This window comes from Anser brachyrhynchus (genome assembly GCF_964034855.1).
Source record: "Anser brachyrhynchus genome assembly, chromosome: 1".
NCBI classification, from domain to species: domain Eukaryota; kingdom Metazoa; phylum Chordata; class Aves; order Anseriformes; family Anatidae; genus Anser; species Anser brachyrhynchus.
The window spans coordinates 192,932,091-192,954,932 of record NC_137694.1 but is presented as its reverse complement, the minus strand read 5'-3'; the positions used below and the strand labels follow the sequence as shown (position 1 = coordinate 192,954,932).

General features: G+C 46.7%; 1 protein-coding gene across 4 annotated transcripts in view; it reads right to left on the bottom strand.

The window, feature by feature from the left end:
• Positions 1-22,842, bottom strand: part of LATS2 (large tumor suppressor kinase 2) — a 47,308-nt gene that overhangs the window by 11,968 nt on the left and 12,498 nt on the right. For all 4 annotated transcript variants that reach the window (XM_080591213.1, XM_080591215.1, XM_080591212.1 and 1 more), the window contains exon 3: positions 2,001-2,133. In XM_080591213.1, the coding sequence (XP_080447339.1) occupies positions 2,001-2,133 (133 nt within the window). The remainder of the gene's footprint in view (positions 1-2,000; positions 2,134-22,842) is intronic.

Here is a 22,842-nt window from a genome sequence, read left to right as displayed (position 1 = left end):
GGTGGGAGAAGACCTCTAAGATCATCTAGTCCAACCTTTAACCTAGTACTGACAAGTCCGCCACTAAACTATGCTACTGAGTTCTACACCTGCACGTTTCTTGAAGACCTCCAGGGATGGTGACTCAACCACTTCCTTGGGCAGCCTATTCCAATACCCCACAACCCTGCCAGTAAATAAATTTCTCCTAATATCCAACCTAAACCTCCCCTGGCATAACCTGAGGCCATTTCCATTTTCTTATCACTTGGTGTTAGGAGAAGAGCCCAATCCCCATTATGCCACATCCTCCTTTAAGGTAACTGTAGATATTTAGGTAACTACAATTTTGGATATATTAGACAGATCTAATTTTAGATATTAAGGTAACTGTACCTCCTTTAAGGTAATAGTTGCAGATGATCCCACCCCCCTTCCTGTTCAACACAACTCTTGCAACTATCTCTTGCCTGTGAAGCATTTTAGATCAGAGTGTATTCTGTAAGATTCATCAACTATACCCATCAGATAAACGGGTTTTATACAGAGTCTCTGTCCAACTGTAATATCTGGTAAGTTTTATTTAAGTCTTGCCAGCATGCTAAAACTCGTTAGCTTTAAAGTTAAAACAGGACTAAAATGAGTAATTTGAAAATCTACTTCCACAGGTCAATATATGGAATTCAAAAGCATGTTTTAAATTTGCAAACTGCAAATGAAAAGTTAGCAGATAGCATTATATGCTTGCAAAACAAGTGCAGGAGACCTGTGCTATCCTAGCACGAACAATACAACACCTAACAAATTAACATGACTCTACTGCACCTCAAGCAAGCAAACATTAATTGCTTGATGTTTATGTTTTATGTACCCTAAAAATAAATGCAGATTTTTAAGTACTCAAAACAGTTGTATGCATTGGAATATTAAGAAAGCAAAAACAAACACAAACGAAATATAACTGAACAATTAAAGCTTCTGCCTGGAAAGATTTTTCAACCCTTTCAAAGGAAATGTGTCTTCTTTAGGACTGGGTGTGTTCTTTCACTTACTTAAAGGAATAAAACCTTTATAATATAAAGCAAAATATAGTTGACAAATTCTGTTACTTTAACTCCTCCTTAAAGCCCCGTTGAGGCCACATTTGTGCATGTATTACAGAAAAACTCTGCAAATACCAAACCTGGCCAGTACTGCTACTTCTGTCAGGTGGACATCCTACAGGGTAAAACTCTAGGAAATGACTAAGGCTGGTAGAAAGAGCAGCTGAGCATGTCCAACAGAACATGCTCGTGACAGCAGCTCCGCAACACACCCAACCCTTCTCCCACTAACCCCTCTGCAGCACATAACGCTACTGTGTAACTGTGCAGGCTCAGCCAGCCAGAGGGCAGTTATTTGCTTGGCCATCTTCTGAAACTGAAAGAAAAGTAACAAGCTATCTGAGCTAGAATGTATCCCCATTACTGATCAAAAGCATTCTAACATGCCACAAGCCCTAACATCTGAATGGAAACAACCCTCAGAGGCCTTCTGTCTGCTGCAGTCTGATGTTTGTGATCAGGCAAATGCAGAGCCCAAATCCTCCCGTTTAATTGACGTGAAACAGAGCTGTAGACTAGCAAGGATGAGTGGACAGCTTCTGCCATCTTGGCCTGAGGTGTTTCCACAGTGTACTTACATGGATGTTAACGTGAATGAGCTCCTGGGAAGCGACCTATCTCACAACTCACAGCCATTACCTACGTACAAGCTTTTACCTTGTGGTGAATTTGGGACGGTTGAGATGACTTGCACTGACGGATAACTAGCTTTGAGTTAGTAAGGTGGAGAACAAGCTGCACGTGGACAACTGCTGTGATGCAAGTGAGCGGTGTTCAGCTTGCAGGGTAATCTTCATGTAACCGGCCTCCTATGAGACTGCTATGAAACGCTGCTGATCCCCTTCTTCAAACAAGTCTACTTTGAAAATTGGCTTATTTGCAAAAAAGAACACAACTTAAAGAAAAGTTCATGCTTACCTGGTGAGGTCTGCTTAATTACGCGCACTATCTGTTCGTTTCTAGGATCCAAGTAGCCCATCTTGCTGATATACTCCAGAGCTGCTTCAATACTCCTGCTACCCGTCTGCTTCAGTGCTCGGACAGCCATCTCCTGCACAAGACAAACAAGAGTTGAATCGCATTCAGACCAAACCCAAGCACTGCAGGCTACAAAGCAGCAAGCTTTCTTACATTTATAGGAACATTTTGTAACTCCCACCAGATAACAGCTGCCTGAAGCCACATGGACTCGTATTTTGAAAACATCTGTATGCTTTATACAACTCAAAAATTAAAAAAATAACTCCGCCTACCCACATTCTCCTAACTCAAGAAGTATCAAACTGAAACCTGTGCTTTACGAATCCTTAAAATAAACTTGGGTCAGATCCGGGAAAGGCAATGTAAATTGAATTAGGGTGAAACAGAGTGAACTACTCAGCTTTTGGTATTTGAGAGCATCTCAGCCACACCTACGTGTTTCTGTGCAGCAAGCACAACTTCAAACTTTCTAAATGCCGCAAAATTTTCTCCTGAGCAAATCCTGGCCCCATTTAGGGTCAATGGGGGAAGACTGCAAAAATAATGTGGTGCCAGACACAACGCAAAAACTAAAACCGGTGCAAAAATGAATACTCCAGTTGACCTACTCCATCACAACACTATTAGCGTCCCCTGGTCTACAGCCAGGAATTCACTCTCCTGGAGTTTGTTTATACATTTACTTATGGCTTAGGTATACGGAATAGTTTTCAACAATGACTCGAGCCTCTGGCTGGAAAGTAAAACTCACAAATCCTCCCAAGGCTGCACGGTCTTTTCTGAGATGATGGAGAAATTGAAATTCCGGGGCTTGAATGCTGAATTCGTCTCACTGAACTTCAGCCATCTCAGCTAGATTAACTAGCTTGAAGTAGTTGCTGAGAACCTTGCCATAGTTACTCCAGAAGGCAATTGGTAAAACAGATCTCACAGGAGATAAACCGACCTTTGGTGACGGAAGATCAGAAGACTAACTTGAACTTAGCTCTTAGTTGGCTGAAGTTGGCTGAAATAAATGTCACCATCAAGGACTTGCCTGCAAGTATCCTATCATCTTGCCACTTTTTTTTTTGCCATTTCTAGGGGAATGCTGTCACTGCAACCTGCCCACGGGCGCTGAATCAGATGGAGTTGGTGCCTTCTTGGCTTGCAGATGTGAGGCTGGCTTGGCACAGGCACTCAGCTCTCCCCGGGGCAGAGCACGCAGGTAGCCCCGGCACGCGTTCCCCTTTTCCAGGGTGTCTGGAGCAGAGAACAACTTGGCTTCCGCGAACTGCGCGTGGTGCAACGCACTGTTAGCAAGAGGGGAGCATCTCAGATGTCACCAACTCACACTTCGCACGGAGCCACGTGCTGGCACTTGGCATTTCGCTCCGCTTAGCTCAGCCCCCTCCCACTCCCCCCAAAACAGCAGTATTTGCTCCATTACTCAGAGGTTCTGCTCGGGGAATAACTACAGCAAGTTTGAATATTTTTCATACAATTTATGACTCATAATTCATAGAAAGGCAATAGTTGGTTTCACATTTCCTATAGCTGAATTATTTCACTGGCATCAACACATTACTAAGGGCAATTTTAAATCAACAAAAACTATTATGTATGAAGGAAAGAATTTCCCACAATGTTTTTTTTTCCCCTTTTTTTTTCCCTCCTTCTTCTGGATACATTTCTAAAGCATTAGCAAATTCGCATCCTAGTGCTCAGCACTCTCATCGTCGAGGGACTCTGGGCTGCTAGCACGCTCTGCCCATTTACACCAGCTGGATCTTGCCTTGGCCCCCAAGACCACGTTCCTAAATCAAACGTGCTCAATGTGCACAACTGAGAGGTCTATGTGCTGGATTCGATGTTGTCTTCTTTGGTTTTGTCTACAATGGGGTACCAAGAGAATACATGCTTGGTAAACAACTGTCTAAATGATTACTAAGCCAGCCCACACAGTGCACTTCTCCCCCTCTTAAGGGTGTTAGTACTACAGAATTCAACGAGCCTAAAAGAAGTTTGCCTTTTATCACCACCATAGTGATGTTATCTCCAAAAACAAACCTTTCCCCTATATTGGCACTACTGTTCTCACCTTTTGCCATTGCTACTGCCAGAACAGCAGCATTGAAATGGCTCCACTCAAAGCTGCACGTCCAGCCTTCAGCAGATGTGATGGGGCTTCAGATGCGAACTTCTGGGGGAACAATGGGAGGGGAAAAGCCCAGGACATCTCAGGGCTGTGTGGTAACCTCAGAGAGCTGGTAAGAGCTCAGGAGCAGCAGATGTGTCACCAACAACCTCACCCCTGCAAGCCCTCGGTGCAGACAGCAGCCCTGGACCCAGCTCTCAGCCTCTTGTCTCCGTGAGCCCGCTCTCAGAAGCATCTCCTCACTGCCCACCCTGTTTGCTTGGCACTTACATTACTGCTGAAAAAACCTAAGCAAGTTTTTATCTGTGGTTCAAAAGAACACCTGTGTTCCCCAAATCCCATAGCTTTGGCCTTTCCCCTCCATAAACAGCATGAGACAAATAACCCTTGTTTGTGACACTGCTTCCCCAAAGTCTTGCATCACCTCTACGAAAAGGGAGAGTGACCAAAAAAAACCACCACCACCGCCTCCAACAACAACAAAAAAAACAACACAGGAATTTATGGAAATCGATATAAAGCCTGGTTTAAGGTAGGGGAAGGAGTGCAGAAGATGGATTAAACAGTGTCAGCAATTACACTCGTGGGAGAGCTGGAGGTTGAGGGCAGAGACTTGAGTCAGATGGAGGGTGTTTGTGAGAAGCAGCAGAATGGGCTCAAGGAGAGAAATCAATGCCAACTTGCAAACTAATCCTGTAGGTGGTAGAAAGAAAGGGGAAACAACAGGACAGACACTGGGCAAGGATGAACGTGCACAGCTGCACTGCCACAGCCAGGGTTGCCTTGATGCTACACCACTCTAAGGTGAGTGCATTTTAGAAACGGGAGGAGGAGTAGACCAGAAATGAGGCACGGAAAAAAAAAAAAAGATCCACTTGGAGCCGTATCCAACGCCAAAACATTCAAGCAGGCACAGGATCAAATCCAGTTCCCACTGAGGTCGACAGAGATTTCCATTAAGCGCAAGGTACTGCATCAGGCCCTCTGTCCCTGCTTGTTTCCTTTTCACCGGGCCAAACGCTGTCAGCCGCAGCGTGGTTGGAGCAGGCTGCCCGCTGGCTGCGTTGGGCTCAGCCCGCGGCCAGCTGTCAGGCTCCAAGCAGAACACAAGCCCCTGGCAGCGCGCACAAACCGCGAGGGAACAGAGCGCTCCCGGCCCCGGCTCATTCTTCGCATTCTGTGTATTCCCCTCGGAGGATTCAAACATCTCTACACAGGGAGTTCAGGCACCTTTTTGCTTTCAGATCCTGCTAGCTGTCGGTGGAGGAAAAAAAAAAAGTGAAGAAAAAACTACAATGGGAAAGTGTGCTTTTACAAATACCTCTAATTTTATAATTAACGTGACAGCTGCAATATTAAAAATGAGGTTTCAGTGGGCAGCTGTGGTTCTGGACAGATCGGATGGAAAAGCAGCGTCAGGCCAAGAACACCAATGCAGAGACTCTCAGTTTTTTGTGGACTGAGGCAACTCTGCAGGATCCCAGTTTTGTGGGTTCGCAGAGAAAAAGGGGAGAGGGGCTGCTCCCCAGCCAGTGCCTGCAGCAGAGCGCTGCACGGTCGACACGCTCAGCAGTTTCCCCATCCCTGCTCCAGTGGAAGGCAGCTCGCCAAGACGTTTCAAGATGTTGCTAGAAGGAAAGCCACCTTCGAGGCTCAGCTGCTCACCAGGGAGAATCCTTGTTTGATGGTAAACAGCTAGCTGGATGTGTGCACATTCAGGCTCCCTCTCGCCCCGGAGGCAACGTGAAAGGCTTTCCCCGTTTTACCCTCCTGCCTGGCTGCTCTCCACCAGCGCTGGCAGCAACAGGCGTTCTTGCTGTACTCCAGGGTTGTCCAGCAACATTTTTCATTCAGAAAGCTCCCAGTTGCCAAGATGGATTTATCATCCAAGGGAAGATTGCACAAGAGGTTACAATAAGCAAGGACTTTTTCCCAAGAACATTGTGTCTGAAGGAGACAATAGGTCCTCCAAAGATTTGGCAAGGGCAATTAATTGCTAACAACAACAAAAAAATTAATTGCTTGCTTTCCATTCACAACGGAGGATGGGCAACAGATGCAGGAAACAGATACAGGTTCCCTCCGGAAGGGAGAAAACTAAGGCTCATGCCAGAAGAGATGATCCAGAATTGATTACGAACCTTTCAGAGATAGTTCGCCATTGTAGGAAATTTCATTCATGATTTTAAACATGCAAAACCCAAGAAATTCAGGAAACGATGTGTACAATACGCCTCGTTGGGATTACTGCTGCCCCACAGAATAGAGAACTGTGTTTTTTAATATTCCCTAGCTGTAATTATTCTCTAGTCGAACACTTCGTCTACTGTTTTGCTTGACTTCAGGCTGCCAGTACGAGGGGCTCCATTTTGCCCACAAATCCCCATGTGTAACTAAAATCCCAATTAAAATATTCCAGATACATGACTAAAGAGCTGTCCTGAGAATCATTAGAGCTCCTCAGTTTTAAAATACCAAAGAAGCAGGAGGAAAATACCACAGGCAAAGACCTTCTGAGTGCCTGTTTGTTTGACGCAGGATCACTCAGTCCTTTCACAAACCACGTAATCCATTCAGAAACCAAGGGGAACAAACCTCATGGCTAGTTAAGGTTTTTCTGCCCTCTCTGCTCCAGTTAGAAAGCTCTTCCGAAGCTACATTGCTCTGATGGCTACATAGGCTCCTCTTATTATGTACAGTCAGTTAAAGACAATCTAAACTAAAGGCAGAGGGAACTAAACTTCCACAGCTCTGCTGTTATCTACAGGGAGCCCCCTTCATCCTTAGGGCTGCTGTTTGGCCTCCTGGGCTAAACAGCCCACATTCCTTTAGCTTTCTCTTGTAGAACAGGCTCTTCATTCTCCTTATCGCTGCAGTGACCCTCCTCTGTATCAACAAGGATCGGACTGCAAGGTAGTTTTTGCTAAGAGCGGCACACAGCGCTCTAGGTGAGATGCACACGGTGGTGAAGTTACCCTTGAGGTAAAGCCATTCTTTGTCTTTGGTGATTTCAGCACAAGAAGTTTGAGCTCTGGGCTTTAATCACAGCTTGTAGATCTTGCTTGCAGGCCTCTGCCCTTTGTGCTCCTGGATTCAAGCAATGAAATATGCTCAAAAGATTCAGCCTAGAGTAGGAAGCAAAAAAGATGCTGGCCAACTACAGCGTCAGTGCTCCTGGGTCCCAGGACAGAAACCCTCATGTTGCCACCACCACAGACCAGCTCTGGAAGATTACCTTAATCCTCTAAGCCACAGGACACGGCACATTTAGTGTGGCTAATGGAAGGAATGAGGTAAAATTAAACAAAAGTAATTTGGAGATTGAGAAGCATCTTTTGATGATCAAAATAATAGCTGTTCAAAATGTTTCCAGCATCTTTCCAGATTTAAAACAGCTCTGGAAGATTAAAATACAAACAAGACAAATAAAAAAATTTGAAATTTATCAAGTTTTTGTAGTAGTTAGTTTCTGTGTTTTACTAGCCCTACGGCTAATACGCAGCTTTCTTTCAGAACTATTACAGAAAAAGAAAACATAAGACAATCATCATGACACTTCTCCACTGTTTTTTTCCCCAGCTGTTTTTCCTTAAGATCATGACTAACCAAAGCTAGTTAAGTTGTTCCAAATGAAAAAAACCCTGATCTATAGACTTAGCAGCAGGGTACGCTTAAAAAGAACAGTCATCATAACATCCTCAACAACTTAGAAAGGGGAAGAGATAAGATTGTTAAAGTTGAAGAAGGCTAAGTGCTGGGTCCTGCACTTGGGGCACAACAACCCCATGCAGCGCTACAGGCTGGGGAGAGTGGCTGGAAAGCTGTGCAGAGGAAAGGACCCTGGGGGTATTGGTTGATGGCCAGCTGAATGCGTGCCAGCTGTGTGCTCAGGTGGCCAAGAAGGCCAACAGCATCCTGGCTTGTATCAGAAATGGTGTGGCCAGCAGGACCAGGGAGGTGATCGTCCCCCTGTACTCTGCTCTGGTGAGGCCTCTGGTGAGGCACCTCGAGTGCTGTGTTCAGTTTGGGCCCTCACTACAAGGAGGACATTGAGACCCTGGAGAGTATCCAGGTAAGGGCTATGAAGCTGGTGAAGGGCCTGGAACACAAGTCCTGTGAGGAGCAGCTGAGGGAACTGGGGTTGTTTAGTCTGTGGAAGAGGAGGCTCGGGGGAGACCTCATTGCTCTCTGCAACTGCCTGAAAGGAAGCTGTGGGGAGCTGGGGGTCGGCCTCTTCTCACAGATAACTAGTGATAGGACTAGAGGGAATGGCCTCAAGTTGTGCCAGGGGAGGTTCAGGTTGGAAAATAGGAGATATTTCTTCACTGAAAGTGTTGTGAGGCATTGGAACAGGCTGCCTAGGGAAGTGGTTGAGTCACCATCCCTGAAGGGATTCACAAGATGGGTGGATGTGGTGCTTAGGGACATGGTTTAGTGGAAGATTTGGCAGCGCTAGGTTAACAGTTGCACTTGATAACTGTAGAGGTCTTTTCCAGCCAAAGCGATTCTACTAAAAAACAAAAACATAAAAGGAAAGCAACAAGAGCTGAAGACAGTAACTGGAAAAATGACATAGCTCCCTAGCAGGTGCCTCAAAAGACAGCAACTGCATCCAAATACTTTTTTTTGAACACAGTGCAGCTCACATCAGGTAGGAGCACATGACATTGCCGTTTTACCTGCAACACAGGGCTCGCTCCCCCCTCAGCTTCTGGCCACTGGCTGTGTGAGGCTGCCGCCATTTCACGCTGCGGCCCTCACGCTCCGCGAGCTGGGCAAATATGGCTCTTCGTGTGAGCAGGAGAGATACGAGCTTCGGGCTCTAAGCCAGCCCAAGGTCCCCAAGTTAAGACATTTGGAAGCGCACCAAGCATGGCTGCTCAACATACTTCCAAACAAATGCTTGTAAAACAGAGTATTTATAACAAGGCAGCTCCAGACAAAGAGCGCACATGTAAACACTTCAAGGAGCTCTGCTGAACTATTACAGAGATCCAATCTGTTTCTAGAAAAAACGCACACATACCGTGGTGTCAATTCTCAAATCCTATCAGATTTAATCAGATAGCTCCTGCTAATGTCTCGGAGTGTGTGTTTATGTATAAGCACATGGGCACGTCATATAATGAGTGCATGTATGTGAGTTTGTCAATATTAATCTAACGTCAGGTAAGCCTGGGAGCCCTTTGAAAGGCTTTAAAAGACACTTTAACAGACACTACATGTTCTTTCATGAAGAAAGAAGGGTTTTCTGTCGCCCATCAGACAAGACAAGGAATTTACACTTACATTTAGTACAGCATTTCTGGTAGCATGGGAAGGACTTGGAATGGGGAAGGTCTGCAGGGAACCAAAAAGGTCCTGCCCCAAGAAACAAATCAGCACGTTGCATGAAGCCCAACTGCCACGAAAGAATAACCAAAATCGGGCAAGGAAAGTGACCACAGCATTAACAACAATGAAGAGGGAGTGAGAATATTCAAAAGCTACCATGAATATCACTTTTCTTCCCCCTCTTTCTGCCAAACAGGCTAGAAGCAAGAACAGAGCTGAGCTGTTGTATCCCGAGCAGGAGGCAGGTGTGGGTGGAAGGGGGAAAGCAGCCGGCCCTGCTGCAGAGGCAGCTTGGTCGATAGACCTGAGGGCCATGACCGAGTCCTGTCCTTCCCCTGCCCCCACCTGGCCTTGCCAAAAACACTTCTGTGGCTAAAGAGATGGTGGTAGAAGGCCGGTGTCATGGCACCCAAAGCCTCCTGCACTGTGCCGAGCCCTACGCATACACAAGGGAGGAGTCCTACCCTAAAAGAGATTTCTAATTTAAACCAGAACAATTACATGTCCAGCCATAGCTGTTCCTCATTATTCTAAGCCTGCTCTTTGGAGAGCTATTTAAACTATTTAGAGTTCAGCCTAACCAAGTGACCCATGACCGGTTCACAAACAGACAAGGATCTACAAATCTCTCCTGATCTTTACTCAGCACTGGAGCAGAAGGAACTCAAACCAGAAGTGTTGTTAGGTGCTAAATCAGAAATCCTACAGTCTCAGGCCAAATTACGTTATCTGAGCAGCCTTTGTAAGTGACTGCATCAGCAGGTTTATGTTACAGAGCAGCAGGGAAGATCGTACTTGCCTCATGCACGTTGTATACGTGCACACGTGTGCGCACAGCACCTTTTCTAAGGCATTACTTTACTTTCCCCAAGCACTTTGGGGGCAGGAACAGGGAACTTCCCACCCTCTGGGCAGGGTCTGCAGCAGGCTCTCAGCTCCAGCTCACTCCTGTCCCTCCTGACCAGCAGCCTTCGCAGTGATGACCGCTGCTCCGTCACACAAGGCCTCAGGCACACGCCCTGCAGCAACCAGCGAGGCTGCAGAGCTTCTCCCAGTGCCAGGAGCCACGCCAAGCCACCACTCCTCGATGCTTTTTGGGGTGGCAAAGGTACCACGACAACCCAGAGTAGCTTCTGACCTCTGAAGGAAAGGAAACGGAGGGCAATCAGAAAGTAAATTGAAGTATAAGCACATGAGTTGTCCCAAACCATGAAGCGTCATCACGCATCTTGAAATGTGAAACCCCTTCTAGGGTCCTGGTCACACTTCTGGATAAGTAAGGTGCCACCACACATCCACACGCCACCCCCTTTTGACACCACATCCAACACCAGGCCAGCTCTGAGGCTTGCGCCTGGGACCCGAAGAACAAGTGTTGCCCATCCAGCACTCCAAATCCTTTGTACGGGGCAGAGAAACCAAGGCAATGAAGAGCTCGCTGCCGGCCCTCTCTGCTCTGAATGCCGGCCCTCTCTGTTGTGAATGAAGTTTGTTAGAGCCTTGAATACACCACCTCCCATCCCCACCTTCCACCTCCTTTTCCGCTAACAGTTTGCTGCAGGTGAGTCAAGGCTGACAGCGGCCTCAGTCCTGTCGGCAGCAGCACTGAGAGGACTGCCAGGGTTTGCCAAAAGCCATTAGCAGACCAAAAAAATAAAAATATAAAAATCAGGCTGTATAGCCTTTTATAACTAGGAGGACACATGTGGTGCAAGAATCTTCAAATACTCTTCTGCCATTTGAAACCTCCCTCTGGATTTACATCCAGAAAGCAATACTGGATCCAGAAGGTCAATTTAAGGAAAAAATTCAGCTTGAGAAGAAAAACAGGAAACATTTTTCTATCGCTTTTCCAGTACACTGAGAGGTACTTACAGTGCCAGAAGAGCAGGAGAGGTGCTGTGCATTCACCAGTGCAGTCAGGGCTGGGGAATGGGCAGAAGTCAGCCACACTACCTGCTCCTCACCTGCTTTGGCCCTGGCCCCATGATCACCATCAGTGCTGCCATTAACACCAACCTGGGTATTAAAGGCCAATTTGAGGAAATAAACACCGCAGCACCCAGCAAAGAACCAAAACAAGCTACTGGGGGGATATGTTAAAAGTTGCCTTCAGGAATTTATCGATTCCACTACAGTCTCACAAAGTCCTGTGAATAAAAGGTGGTGTCTGCTGCTCCGTGCTCAGGGGGTCTGAGAAGCGCCCCGAGGCTCGGGGCACGCAGTCCTAAATAAAAACACCAAGCAGCAGCCCAGTCCCCACAGAACAGCGACAGTCACTCAGGACGCATTAAGATGGCAGTTCCTGCAAAAGCAGCATCTTGCTGTGCAAAGGCCAGCTGGTGTTTAAAAAGGGCTGCCTCCTGGACTTCTTTTCTCCCAGGTGGGCAGTTTTGTACCCTTAGTATTTTACACCATCAACCAGGCACATCTTCTGCAAGAGCAGCAGGCATCCCTGTGCTCCCCCAGCCCCATTTTTGACATGCCGAGCTGTCAATGATGCCACAGCTCCTTCCCGATAGCTCCCACATCCCTTTTTTCCTTTTTTTTTTTTTTTTACCCTCTCAGGGCAAGTAAATCAAGCTGGATAGAATAGCAGCTCAGTGAAGGTTTCATGATGAGCTTATTCCCCTTCATTAGCAGCAAGTGATGTGTTTGCTAATTTTATTGCTCATGTTAGCCCAAAATGCGTTTGCCTGGCACCACATTTACAATGCTGCTGTTTGTGTATCAAAGCATTTCTCTTCAGTGGCCACAGACTAAAACGAGTGGTTCTCATCGCTCCTTCCTTCTACTATACAGATACATACATAGCGAATTATATATAAAAGATTTTTACAAATATTCAGAGCTTGCAAACCATTTCTTAGTCAAACTGGATACGAGGGACTTATAAAGTAGGTATTCTGAGTCAGCGAGATGAGTTATGAGCTCTGTTGTCCAGGAATAAGGCCCCAAAGCACAGAAGAGAACTGTGTCAGGGACTGGAGGAGCTTTTGGCGCTGCCACAGCCAGCTGCTCCCCAGGAACTCACGTGGTGCTGCGGATCTGAAATGTTAGTGCTGCCGACAGCACTTCTCCATACCCACCTCGACTAACTGCATTTTGCAGCCATCCTTGTGCCTCTGTCGGATTTACTGAGCGCTGCCAGCTTAAGGCATTACAAGTTCTATATTTCATAAGATTTTAACATTTAAAGACCAATACCCCTCTGCCCTCCTGTTCTTGTAACTTCACATAGTTTTATTCAGCCTTAAAACACTACAGCTCTCAGGTGTTGTTTAAAAACTCTTCTCCAAGGCAAGACAAACGTATATAAAGACAGGATTTACACCACAGTGAGACCCCAGCTGACACCCAGCAGTAACGCACGTTCGGAGAGAGAAGAAATAATCCCAGAAATGTAGCTCTGCTGGGAGGCAAACAGAGGCTGCGTCTCCCAGCCTCACAGCCCAACGCAGCACGGCTCACGTGACTGGAGAAACATCTGGGTTTTATCTGGAGATTCCTAATATTTTTCAGCGCACACACACACACACACACAATGCGTGTTAGGCAAGACAGCTTGGCGCGTTCACTCTTCGAAGAGTAGGAAGAAGTATGCTGGGATTCTGACATGCAACACTGTTTTAAAATTTGCTGGCAACTTGGATTATTTATTTAATTGGAATTCTTTCTCTCTTTAATTTCTCATTTATATATATGGAAAAGGCATTTAACCTTTAAGATTTTAAAATCAATATACTTGACTTTGTATTACAAGATACTCCAGCCCCACAGCACTAAGGATCTCATTAGACATTTTCCAGAAGTCTCTGCATAGTTTCCTTAACTCAAACACACACTCACAACTACAGGTCCAAAAGCAAGAATTGCTCAGTACCACTGACTACGAATCATTTTTAAGACTACAAAAACACCCATTTGTGCTAAATGATCTGTCTGACTACTAGCCACTGCAGCTTTCTGCAGTCACACGATAAAACTCACCTCTAACAGTGCTAGAGGGGAAAAGAAAAAAAGAAAAAGAAAGAAAAACCCCAGCTGGATAAAATATCTTAAGGTCAGTCTTTTTACATGTAAAGCAGCCGCAGCAGCATTATTCACATTCTTAGCACATAACTGACCGGGACGAGATTCCAGGAGAGGCAAACAATTCGCCCAAGAGAGCAGTTGCATCTTCCTCGGCTCCGGAGCTGCTGGGGGAGGGAGGAGTGCCCGCCAGGGTCCCCGAAACGGACGAGGAGTGGGAAGAAAAGGAAAGGCTGCTTCTGCTCCACGGAGTGCAACACACAAAGCCAGCTGGTAACAAACAGTGTCACTGATGGCCTAGAGGAACCGCGTAAGCAGACACCCAAGTCTGGTTAAACACAGGAGAGTAGAGGGGGAAACAGTAGATAATATTGAACGGGACAATTAAAAGGAATTGTTATCTGGCTTCACTTTTACTGCCTAATTCCAAAATATCTTCTGCAAGTGCAAATCCCTGTCTTTCCATGTTTCTACAACAACCCTCATAAATTGTCCTCTTAATCTTGTATTTCCTTAGCAGTACCATTACTCAGTTCACCTGGATGTTATTTCTGTTGGCTACAGGTGAAGTGGCACACCTCAGTAATGAAGACACATAGGACTCACACGTAGCACTGAAGAATCATCTTTCCTGCTCCGCTCCATTTACATGCAAAGGCTGTTGTCTATTTTAGCCTGCTATGAGAAAAGACATCCTCTTCTGAGATCCTCCTCGAAGCCATCCCTTTAACATTATCTCCTCACAAACCTGCCATCAGCTATCAGCGAAATCAACCACAGCAGCACGAAAGATGCCCGTGGCACTACTAGGGGCATACTCAGCACTGGTGACTTAGGAGTCACAGATTATCTTCCAGCTGCAACTGCGTTGGCAAAAACCTACTGCCTCTCTCCTGACCACGCTGCAGCCCCCTCGTTGTCAGCCCACAGGTTTGAAGAGCCCTACAATTCAGCTGTTGGAGCTAACTCAGCTCATTTTGACCCAAGAGAGCAGGGGTTAACTCAAGCTCAGCTGGGGTGGTAAAACCTGGGCAAGGAGAGGAGGAGTAAGAAGAGGCAGCACGAAGCAGAGGCATCTGGGGAGCACAGCTGGAAAGAGGAGAACACGTGAGCACAGGCTGAGCTGCTCTCACCATCTCTTCTGATGGTGGTTGACAGCCAAAGAAGGCAGCTCTCAGCTTCCCTACTCCTTCTAAGCCCCCTGCCTTCCCCCCAGTTGTGCTCATGTCTCTCCCACCGAACCCAAAACGTTATTTGTAACCTGGTTCCCCCGAGCAGTCCCCACTCAGCTCTGTGACACACTGCCAGCACAGCTCCCGGGAACCAGCCGGGAAGGATGGAGCAGAAGAGCAGCGGCTCCGGCAGCACCCGAGGGCAGCTCTGCCGGGGCCCCAGCCCAGGGGCTCCTCTCCTTCCTTCACAGCTGCCAAACGGATAAGCTCCTGGTACCTCAGACCATGAGACTTTCTTTTTTTCCCCCTTCTCTGTTGCCTTAAGAAAGTTCTTAATTGCAGTATTTTGTGTGTCGGTGTCATGTTAGGTTTAACAAGCTAATCCCTCTCTTAGCCGTGCAGTTATCACCTAATATTTCAAGGCAACAACAGGGCATTTCTCAAAACTACATTTGATCATCTGAAAAAGATATAGCCAAGGGGAAACAGTCTTACACGACAGGATATAAATCAACACGTTAGACGATTTTAAACCACAGGAGGAAGGAAAAAAACCTCACTGTATCAAGCCAATAAAAACCCTGCAGCACTGACTCTAGAAGATATTGGACCTATTCCATAACAACTCTATTTCTTAGGAAAATACAGTATTTTGAACTCTAAGAGGTCTGAATTTGATTCTGTTAAACTGAAAGGAAAGAGATAGAGGAAAGACGAGCAGAGGACATGATTCCCCTTATCCTTCCTCCACAGCTCAAGTCTGAGAAGGCTCAAGCCCACAGACAAACAGCTCCTTCCAGCCAGAAGCTTGGTGCTGACACCTCTGCTTACCAATAACCCTGGCAGTGGCCAGATGTTCTCCACCTCCCTCTTTCAATCTTGCGCTCGAGCTTTTAGGGGACTCGTTTTCCAACGCTCTCAACCCACGCCACGCGATAGGAAGACAAACGGCGATTGTTTTCCAGGCTTCATTATTATTAGAGCAGCACACGCTCAGGTGCATGAATGCTGTTCAGAGGCAGCTATGTTTCTGCAGAGATCCTTATGGGATACATTAAGAAACGAGTTAGAGACAAGTAACCACGTTTCTTCCTCAAGAAAGAGGAAGAACTTACGAACTTGTTCTTAAGAACAAGGTTCTCCATGCACCTGTTCTACAGAGCTCCCAAAGGTAAGGATTTGCTCCTGGTTAGGTGATCAGGTCCCAGATCCCTCAATTCCCCCGAGGAGAGTTGGGTGGAGGCAGCATTCCTGCTGCTTTCCAGCCTGTGTGCGTGCTGCCATGCACTGCTAAGCAGGTGCTGCATCGCCCCGCACTGCGGGTTCAAGGAAAGAGCTGCGCTCACACTCCCGGAGCACGCCAAGTCCCAACCAAAGCTTAGCACCCACAGCAGGGACACCGGGAGGTGGTCTCTGGTGGGTGTGTGAACTCAGACATCAAAACACAGTCAGCTCCAAATCCTGGAGTGATCTGTACAGCCCCAGAGAAATGCACTTTCCTCACTTCCACCACGCGTCTTACTGTGGGCTCCTGCCTCTGTGTGTGCTGCGGCGGCTGACGCTGCAAGGCGCAGGATGACAGATTTCTGATCCCCGAACAGCAGCGCCCGAGACGACACTTTCCTTCCAAGGTCAGCACTCACCTCTCGCAATTAGCATTGCGACTGCCTGCTCCTTTTCTTCAAGGCATCCACCACCTCTTAAAATCACCGAGATAACAGTTCACTGTGAATCAAGCTTTTCAGTAACTGCCACCACCTTCAGAGACCAACCGCAGAAGCCACGGATAAGCGAGCTTGGAATATGCATGCACATACAAATACAGGCGCACCTGGGGAAACCTGAATTTAGGCAATTTCTCCTACAACTAAAACTTGCAGGATTTATACTGCAGAATACGCAATATCTGAAATGTTGAACAGTCCACGTGAAGGAGTGCCCTGCAAAGAAAGCAGTAACACAGTCACACTAGTTCCACGCGCGCCCCATCCCTTCCTGTAACAACCTGACACCTACATTTTAGGTAGGATCTGTGCTATAAATGCCACAGGAGCTTTAAATCAGAGTTACAGTGCTCACATCCAAGTGATCCGTCTGACCACCAACTTCTGCATTCCCTCACAAACAAAGCACTCGGTGGGGACATCCCACCAGCTACTTTTTTTTTCCCTATTCACTATTTGTTACTTTATTCCCTATTACTCCTGCTCCACACATTTACCCACGTTCTCAAAACATCCTCAAGCTCTCCACTTCAAGAGTGCTGAGTAGAATGGCAGAGATATCCACGCAGAACAATAAAAACACACTAAAAATCATCACCTTTTATTTTCTCTGTGTTGCAAACGTGAAACCCTAGGTGAAGGCAAACTCCTGTTAGCCATTTACGTGGGTAACGTGAGCGGTACCACACCAAACTTTCCCCAATTTCTAACATGCAGGTCTTAAAGCAAAGATCCTGGCCAGCCAGGAGAGGTACCGCCATGTTCTCATACATCATTACAAGTGCTTGAAAAACTCTGTGGGCATCAACATCAAAATTTAAAGAGGGAAAATAGCAGAACGCTTCAGAAGAGAGAAATGTCTTAACTGGTTATTAAACATAGCTACAGCTGGTAATTAACTGTGTAATCTGAAATCTGAGCTACAGATAGCAGATGAATTTGAACAGATTTCCATGTAAGGCTAAAATCTGTACCAAAACCTAACTTCAATTAAACAGACTTGGTATGCGTGTACTGGTGGAACGGGAGGACTCTCACTGCTCCAAGTAAGAAGCAAGGCTCTGGCCCGAGGAAATCGATCGGGATTTCACTACTGATTTCCAAGAAGACGGCACTGGAGCACAAGAATCTTCCAGCGCAGTGGGGCTGGGGACGCAGCCCCAGTCTGGATAGGTGCAGTTGATCTGCAGTCCCCGACACATTTCTCTTCCCAGCTTTCCCAGCTCAAGGCACAACAACTCCGCTTGTGCAGACTTCTCACCTTTTGTCTCCTGTCCCAGAGCATCCGAGGGACCCCCTGTTGTTGCAGGTAGGGGCTGAGGGAGGAGAACGCAGCTCCTCAGTAGCTGAAGAAATGCAAAGGCCTCCCCGCCCCCCCAGCGCTTCCTGCAATGCTCCATACGCTCCAGTCGTATACCACTACGAGCTGGATCGCAGCTCGGTGCATTCCACTGCACTTTGTCACGCTTCCCTGACCGATACTATGCCAAAAATGACTAGCTTTAACAGTTCTCTGGTGAATAAAAGAGCTTTTGCAACTCTGAAACAGAGCTGAGATTTTAATTCATGTTAAATCTGCTTTTCTGCTCTGAAGGAACATTTTTAATGGTGCCTGTAATTCCCTTTCTGGGCTTTTTTTCTGACTGCTGTGGTGACTTTTGTGAAGATAAAGGGAAAATTTGAGCTCGATGGTTTTTAAAAGCGTTAAACAGACCTCTAAAATACAACTGGAGGAAGTAAAAACATGAACTAGCGCAACACGAAGATGAAAAAGATTTCTATCGCATTCACATAAACCAAGAAATTGATGGCAGCAGGCCAGGCGGGACTCAGAAGACAGCTAGCGCCGAGAACAAAATCCAAAGTGCAGCTGGACTATCTAAACAAGCACAGAGCAACATTATCCAAGATTTGCACGTTGCCTGTTTATTTACTCAGTACCCAACCGAGCAGAAGTTTGTGGAATAATACAGCCTGCTCCTGCAAGCATCCCTTCCTCTCAGATACTCTGAGCGCTGACAGTTACAGGCACGATGCTCAGCTGCGTTTTCAAGACTATGCCCTGAGAAATTTTCCTTTTTAACCTTTTATTAAAAAAAACTTGCCCACTATTACTGAAAAAAGATGATTATGAGAAAAACGTGAAACTAACCTAAGCACTCAACAGAGCGAGGCGTTCGTTATGTCGGTGCTCGGTGCCCCTCCCCAGTGGAGGAATACCAGCGGATTGCACCCAAAAAAGGGATCCCACTTCTCTCCAAGCCAGTTCGGTTTGCTCAGCACATCCAGATCTGCCGCTGGTTCCAGCCCATTTTTGGAACGGAGGGTTTCGCTCTCCAGCCCCATCTCCACGCGGAGCTGGAAACACGCCTGCCCCAATTGCTACTTGCACATGGAAATAATAAGGCTATTTTTACATGAAAAGCAAATCCTTTATTTTCCCCAAAGCGAGAACAGCCACTGCAACAAGCACGGGAGCGAGATGTTTGGAATAGAGGAGGGAGTTACCCGCAATTACAAAAAGCAATTAAGCCTTGAGAGCTGAGCACGTGGGCAGGATGAGTGGTTAAGCCTGACTTTAGACAGCGAGCGCACAAAAAACCACCAAACAGAGGGAAATAGGGAGCAACCCGGAGCCTTTAAACCCAACGGGCTGGGCAGGCGGGGGAAGATGCCTCTGCCTCTCCCTGGCTCAGGCTGCTGGCCCCTCCACACCAAACACACAGCAGCTTCGGCCGTGCGGACAGCTTGGGTGCTGAGAAACCAAAGGAGGACCTCAGCAGGCACAATCAGGATTTTCACCCTTAAGAACTGCATCCAATTTTCAAGGCAGGTAGGTATTTCATCAGGATTAACACCCCTTCAGTTAAAACCAGTCTGCGACGGATGGCTGAGCCTGGTGCTAGCAGCCCTGTGACCCGACCGCCCTCCTCCCCATGAGCACCAAACATCGTGCTGCTCACCCAGCCAGGTCCTGCTTCTTATTTTTTTTAGCAGGGGCATCGTCCTTACTGTGCTTCCCCTCTGCCCTTGCTGGTGCCAGTCATCGCTTTCCTCCTCAGCAGTAAGAGCTCCTCTAGCCATTAGCTGCCACAGTCTCATAGTGTCAAAAAAGTAAAAAAAGAAAAAAAAAAAAAAAAAATAGGGATTAAGAATTAGTTCCACCAAGGCTCTTCCCAGACTGGGAAACCACAGAACTTCCAATGTGAAAGTGGAGAAACAATTCAGAACTGGGGTCTAGTGGCAAGGGTTCTCCCAAACTCACGACCTCAAGAACCTGTGTACGAGTAAGGTTGGTGGCACTTTGGCAGGCTGACTCAGGGTTTTGTCTCGTGGTGAGCCATGGTCCTGTTCCAAGGCTGGAGGACAGAGGAAAGGAACGAAATTTTATGCCCAGCTGGAAGCAACATAACTGGCCTCCCCTCGACATGGTGCTAATGCTCCAGCTGTAGCTGTTTGGCCCAGGCAGGCAGGGGACAACCGAGTTCACACTCGGCAAGCAGCGGCCTGCTCGGGGGCACAGCCGCTCCCCTCCATGAGGGGATGGAAAGAAAATGTCCCTTAATGGTATTCTTCTGTTTCTGTAAAGCACGAAGGGCTGCTAATTGCCCAAAATAGCACTCCTGGAGATGCTGAGCAGGCAGCAGGACGTTCTGACCTTCCCAGGAATCCAGAAGGCAGCGCTACCTCCGGCACCAGAGCTGTGCACAGCCTGTGTGCTGCGGCTCCGAGTGTCCTTCTCCTCCTGAAGGAGGTGGTCCAGGCCCAGGAGGTGACAGTGACACAGTGACAGTGACCCTGAGCTCCTGCAAATACAGAACGGGACCTGCAACAGCAGGTTCTCAACCTCCAGCTGCTCCTAACACTGACGTGCTGCATAAAGTTCCTGGAAAAGTGGAACCGATGGGTTACAGAAGGCTTTACAGCACCAAAGCAGCACTGAGAAATACTTTTTCTAGGCTGCTTTCATGTGGCTCAAAACCCTGAAGGTTCCCTTCTCAATAAACAGAGATGGGGGTGGAGGGGGGTGGAAACCAATGCAAAAGGGAATTCTTGTGGCTTGCTTTTGAGTTTGTTGGCATTCTCCTGTGAGGTCCTGCTTTTGTAGCATGGGGAACTGGCTCTCCGCGTGCCCTATAACAAACTGATGATTTTTGCCCACTTATAGATGTCTTCTGTGCTGCAGGTCTTTGAGTTGTGCTGCTGGGCACGGCACCATCATTGTTTCCCCACCATGTGCATGACTGCGACACCATAGACTTGTTTCGCTGGTTCTTCAGAGCACATCTTCAAGCAAGCACTTGATGTAGCAATGGCTAGAGTGTTTGAAAGAAAAGAATTCAGCCCTGCTCCAGCACCCAGGCAGCTGGTCGCTCCTGCTTCTGGACAGCAAACATCACACAGGCAATCAGGAGATCATCTGAAGGCACTGTGAAGAAAATGAGCTCTGCAACCCAAAAACAGGCTTCAGCCAGGTGGAATACACATTATTTAGTAGCTACGTGGCGCCAGGATAAAAACAGCTCAGTACAGACTGGACTGGTCTTCGCTCAGATTTATTAACTGCGACAAAGACTTATTTTACCAAGATACCCTGCCTGTATTAGTACGCCCAAAGTTCCAGCCACATTAATTGATGGGATTACACACCGTTATTAGGCTGACATCCGGCAGGAACAGAGAATGATTGGAGTAACTGTGTCTAGTTTAAGCATAGGCTATGACACCAAATGGAAGAGAAGATGCAGAAATGAAGACATGGGACATACTGTCACAGTCCAGTTGCATCTACAACTGTTTAAGATGTCACATAAAATCTTAAAAAAGTTGAAGTCTTCTTTTAGAGAAGAGTTCATTCCTAATACTTCAGAAGTATAAAAGTGTAATTAATTTGGTGTATCCAGAGGCATATGGGGAAGATTATGAGGGAGGTCTTGAATATTAGCTATTCAAACCAGTCGAGCAAAAACAATGCAGCAGAACAACCGGTAGAGGAAGGCACAGAATTGAACAGCCTTGAAGATATTTAGCATTTCACACAGTGGAAGAATAAAACCAAGAGAAGGAAGCTGCAGAGCAGCAGCAACAATGATCTGCGCCCATACCTACATTTTTTTGTTCTGAAATCAGCAGATGTGCATCAATTCATAAACAGTGGATAAAAACCCAAACCTAGCCATATAAACACTTCCATAGCAGTAATTTTACACTGCTCTTTGTCCTAAAGTCCATCTATTTGAAGGGTAGGAACTTAACCATATTGTCACTTAGTACCAGTAGCCTCCTTTCTAGCATTTTATATGTGTAAGGAGTGATACACTATCTGCGTGTTTCTGATGAAATGACTTATTTACAAATCATGCAATAAAAGAACGAAGGATATGGGTAACAGTTGCAAGATGCTCAGTCATTTAAGCAATCTACATTTAAATTTCGATGTTTTTCCACATGTTGCATTCATTCTTCTCTAAACGCACAGAGAATGATCCGTTGCAGCAACAATTTCATATATACACAGGCCAGTAACAACTAAAGGCAAGGCAGCACCTCCACAGGCTGTCCTGCCACAGCTGTTACCTGACTCAAAGTAACTGGTAGGCAGTGCTCTTCGGCTTCAGCCTTCTGAAGCACAACTGACCTAGAAATAATTTAGTAAAAACTATTTTCATATCCTCTCCTGTTCTCTCCTTCCTTTCCCTCCTGGGGAACTATTTTTAATTGCTTGGATTCAGTTAAAATGAAGAGTACAAGTTTCTAACCAGGGACAGTCCATCTCTTGCACTGCAGGGAAGCAGCACACAGCCTCAAACATCAGTATCTTATTTAATCAGACTGAAAAAGAAACATTCAGAGCAGTGACTAATCGTACGGGTTAAGTTCTTTGTTAACAGCTGGTACCATGCAGACACTGCAGTTGTCATAATGCATATACAAACACATGCATCTCTTGGGTGAAATCTGATTTCTGCATACCAACTTGTATACGACAACAGTTTCTGATCAACTGCCAGTGACAATCTGGGTGGCAGGACAACATCATGGGAACTAAATCAGTTTTGCTGCACTGCAACCATAGCTGGGTGACCCCATCAAGACCACAGAATCATTAAGGTTGGAAAAGCCCTCCAAGATCATCTGGTCCAACCATCCCCCTACCACCAATGTCACCCACTAAACCATGTCCCTAAGCACCACGTCCAACCTTTCCTTGAACACCACCAGGGACGGTGACTCCACCACTTCACTGTCAACAGAACCACCTTGGCAGAGGCAAGGTGTATCAGGGAAGGCACCTCAGCTGCCGCGTAATGGGAAGTCAAAATATTCCAGGAGCATCAGTATTTTGGTGGCCAGCAGCTGATGTGTAGAAAGCACACCTA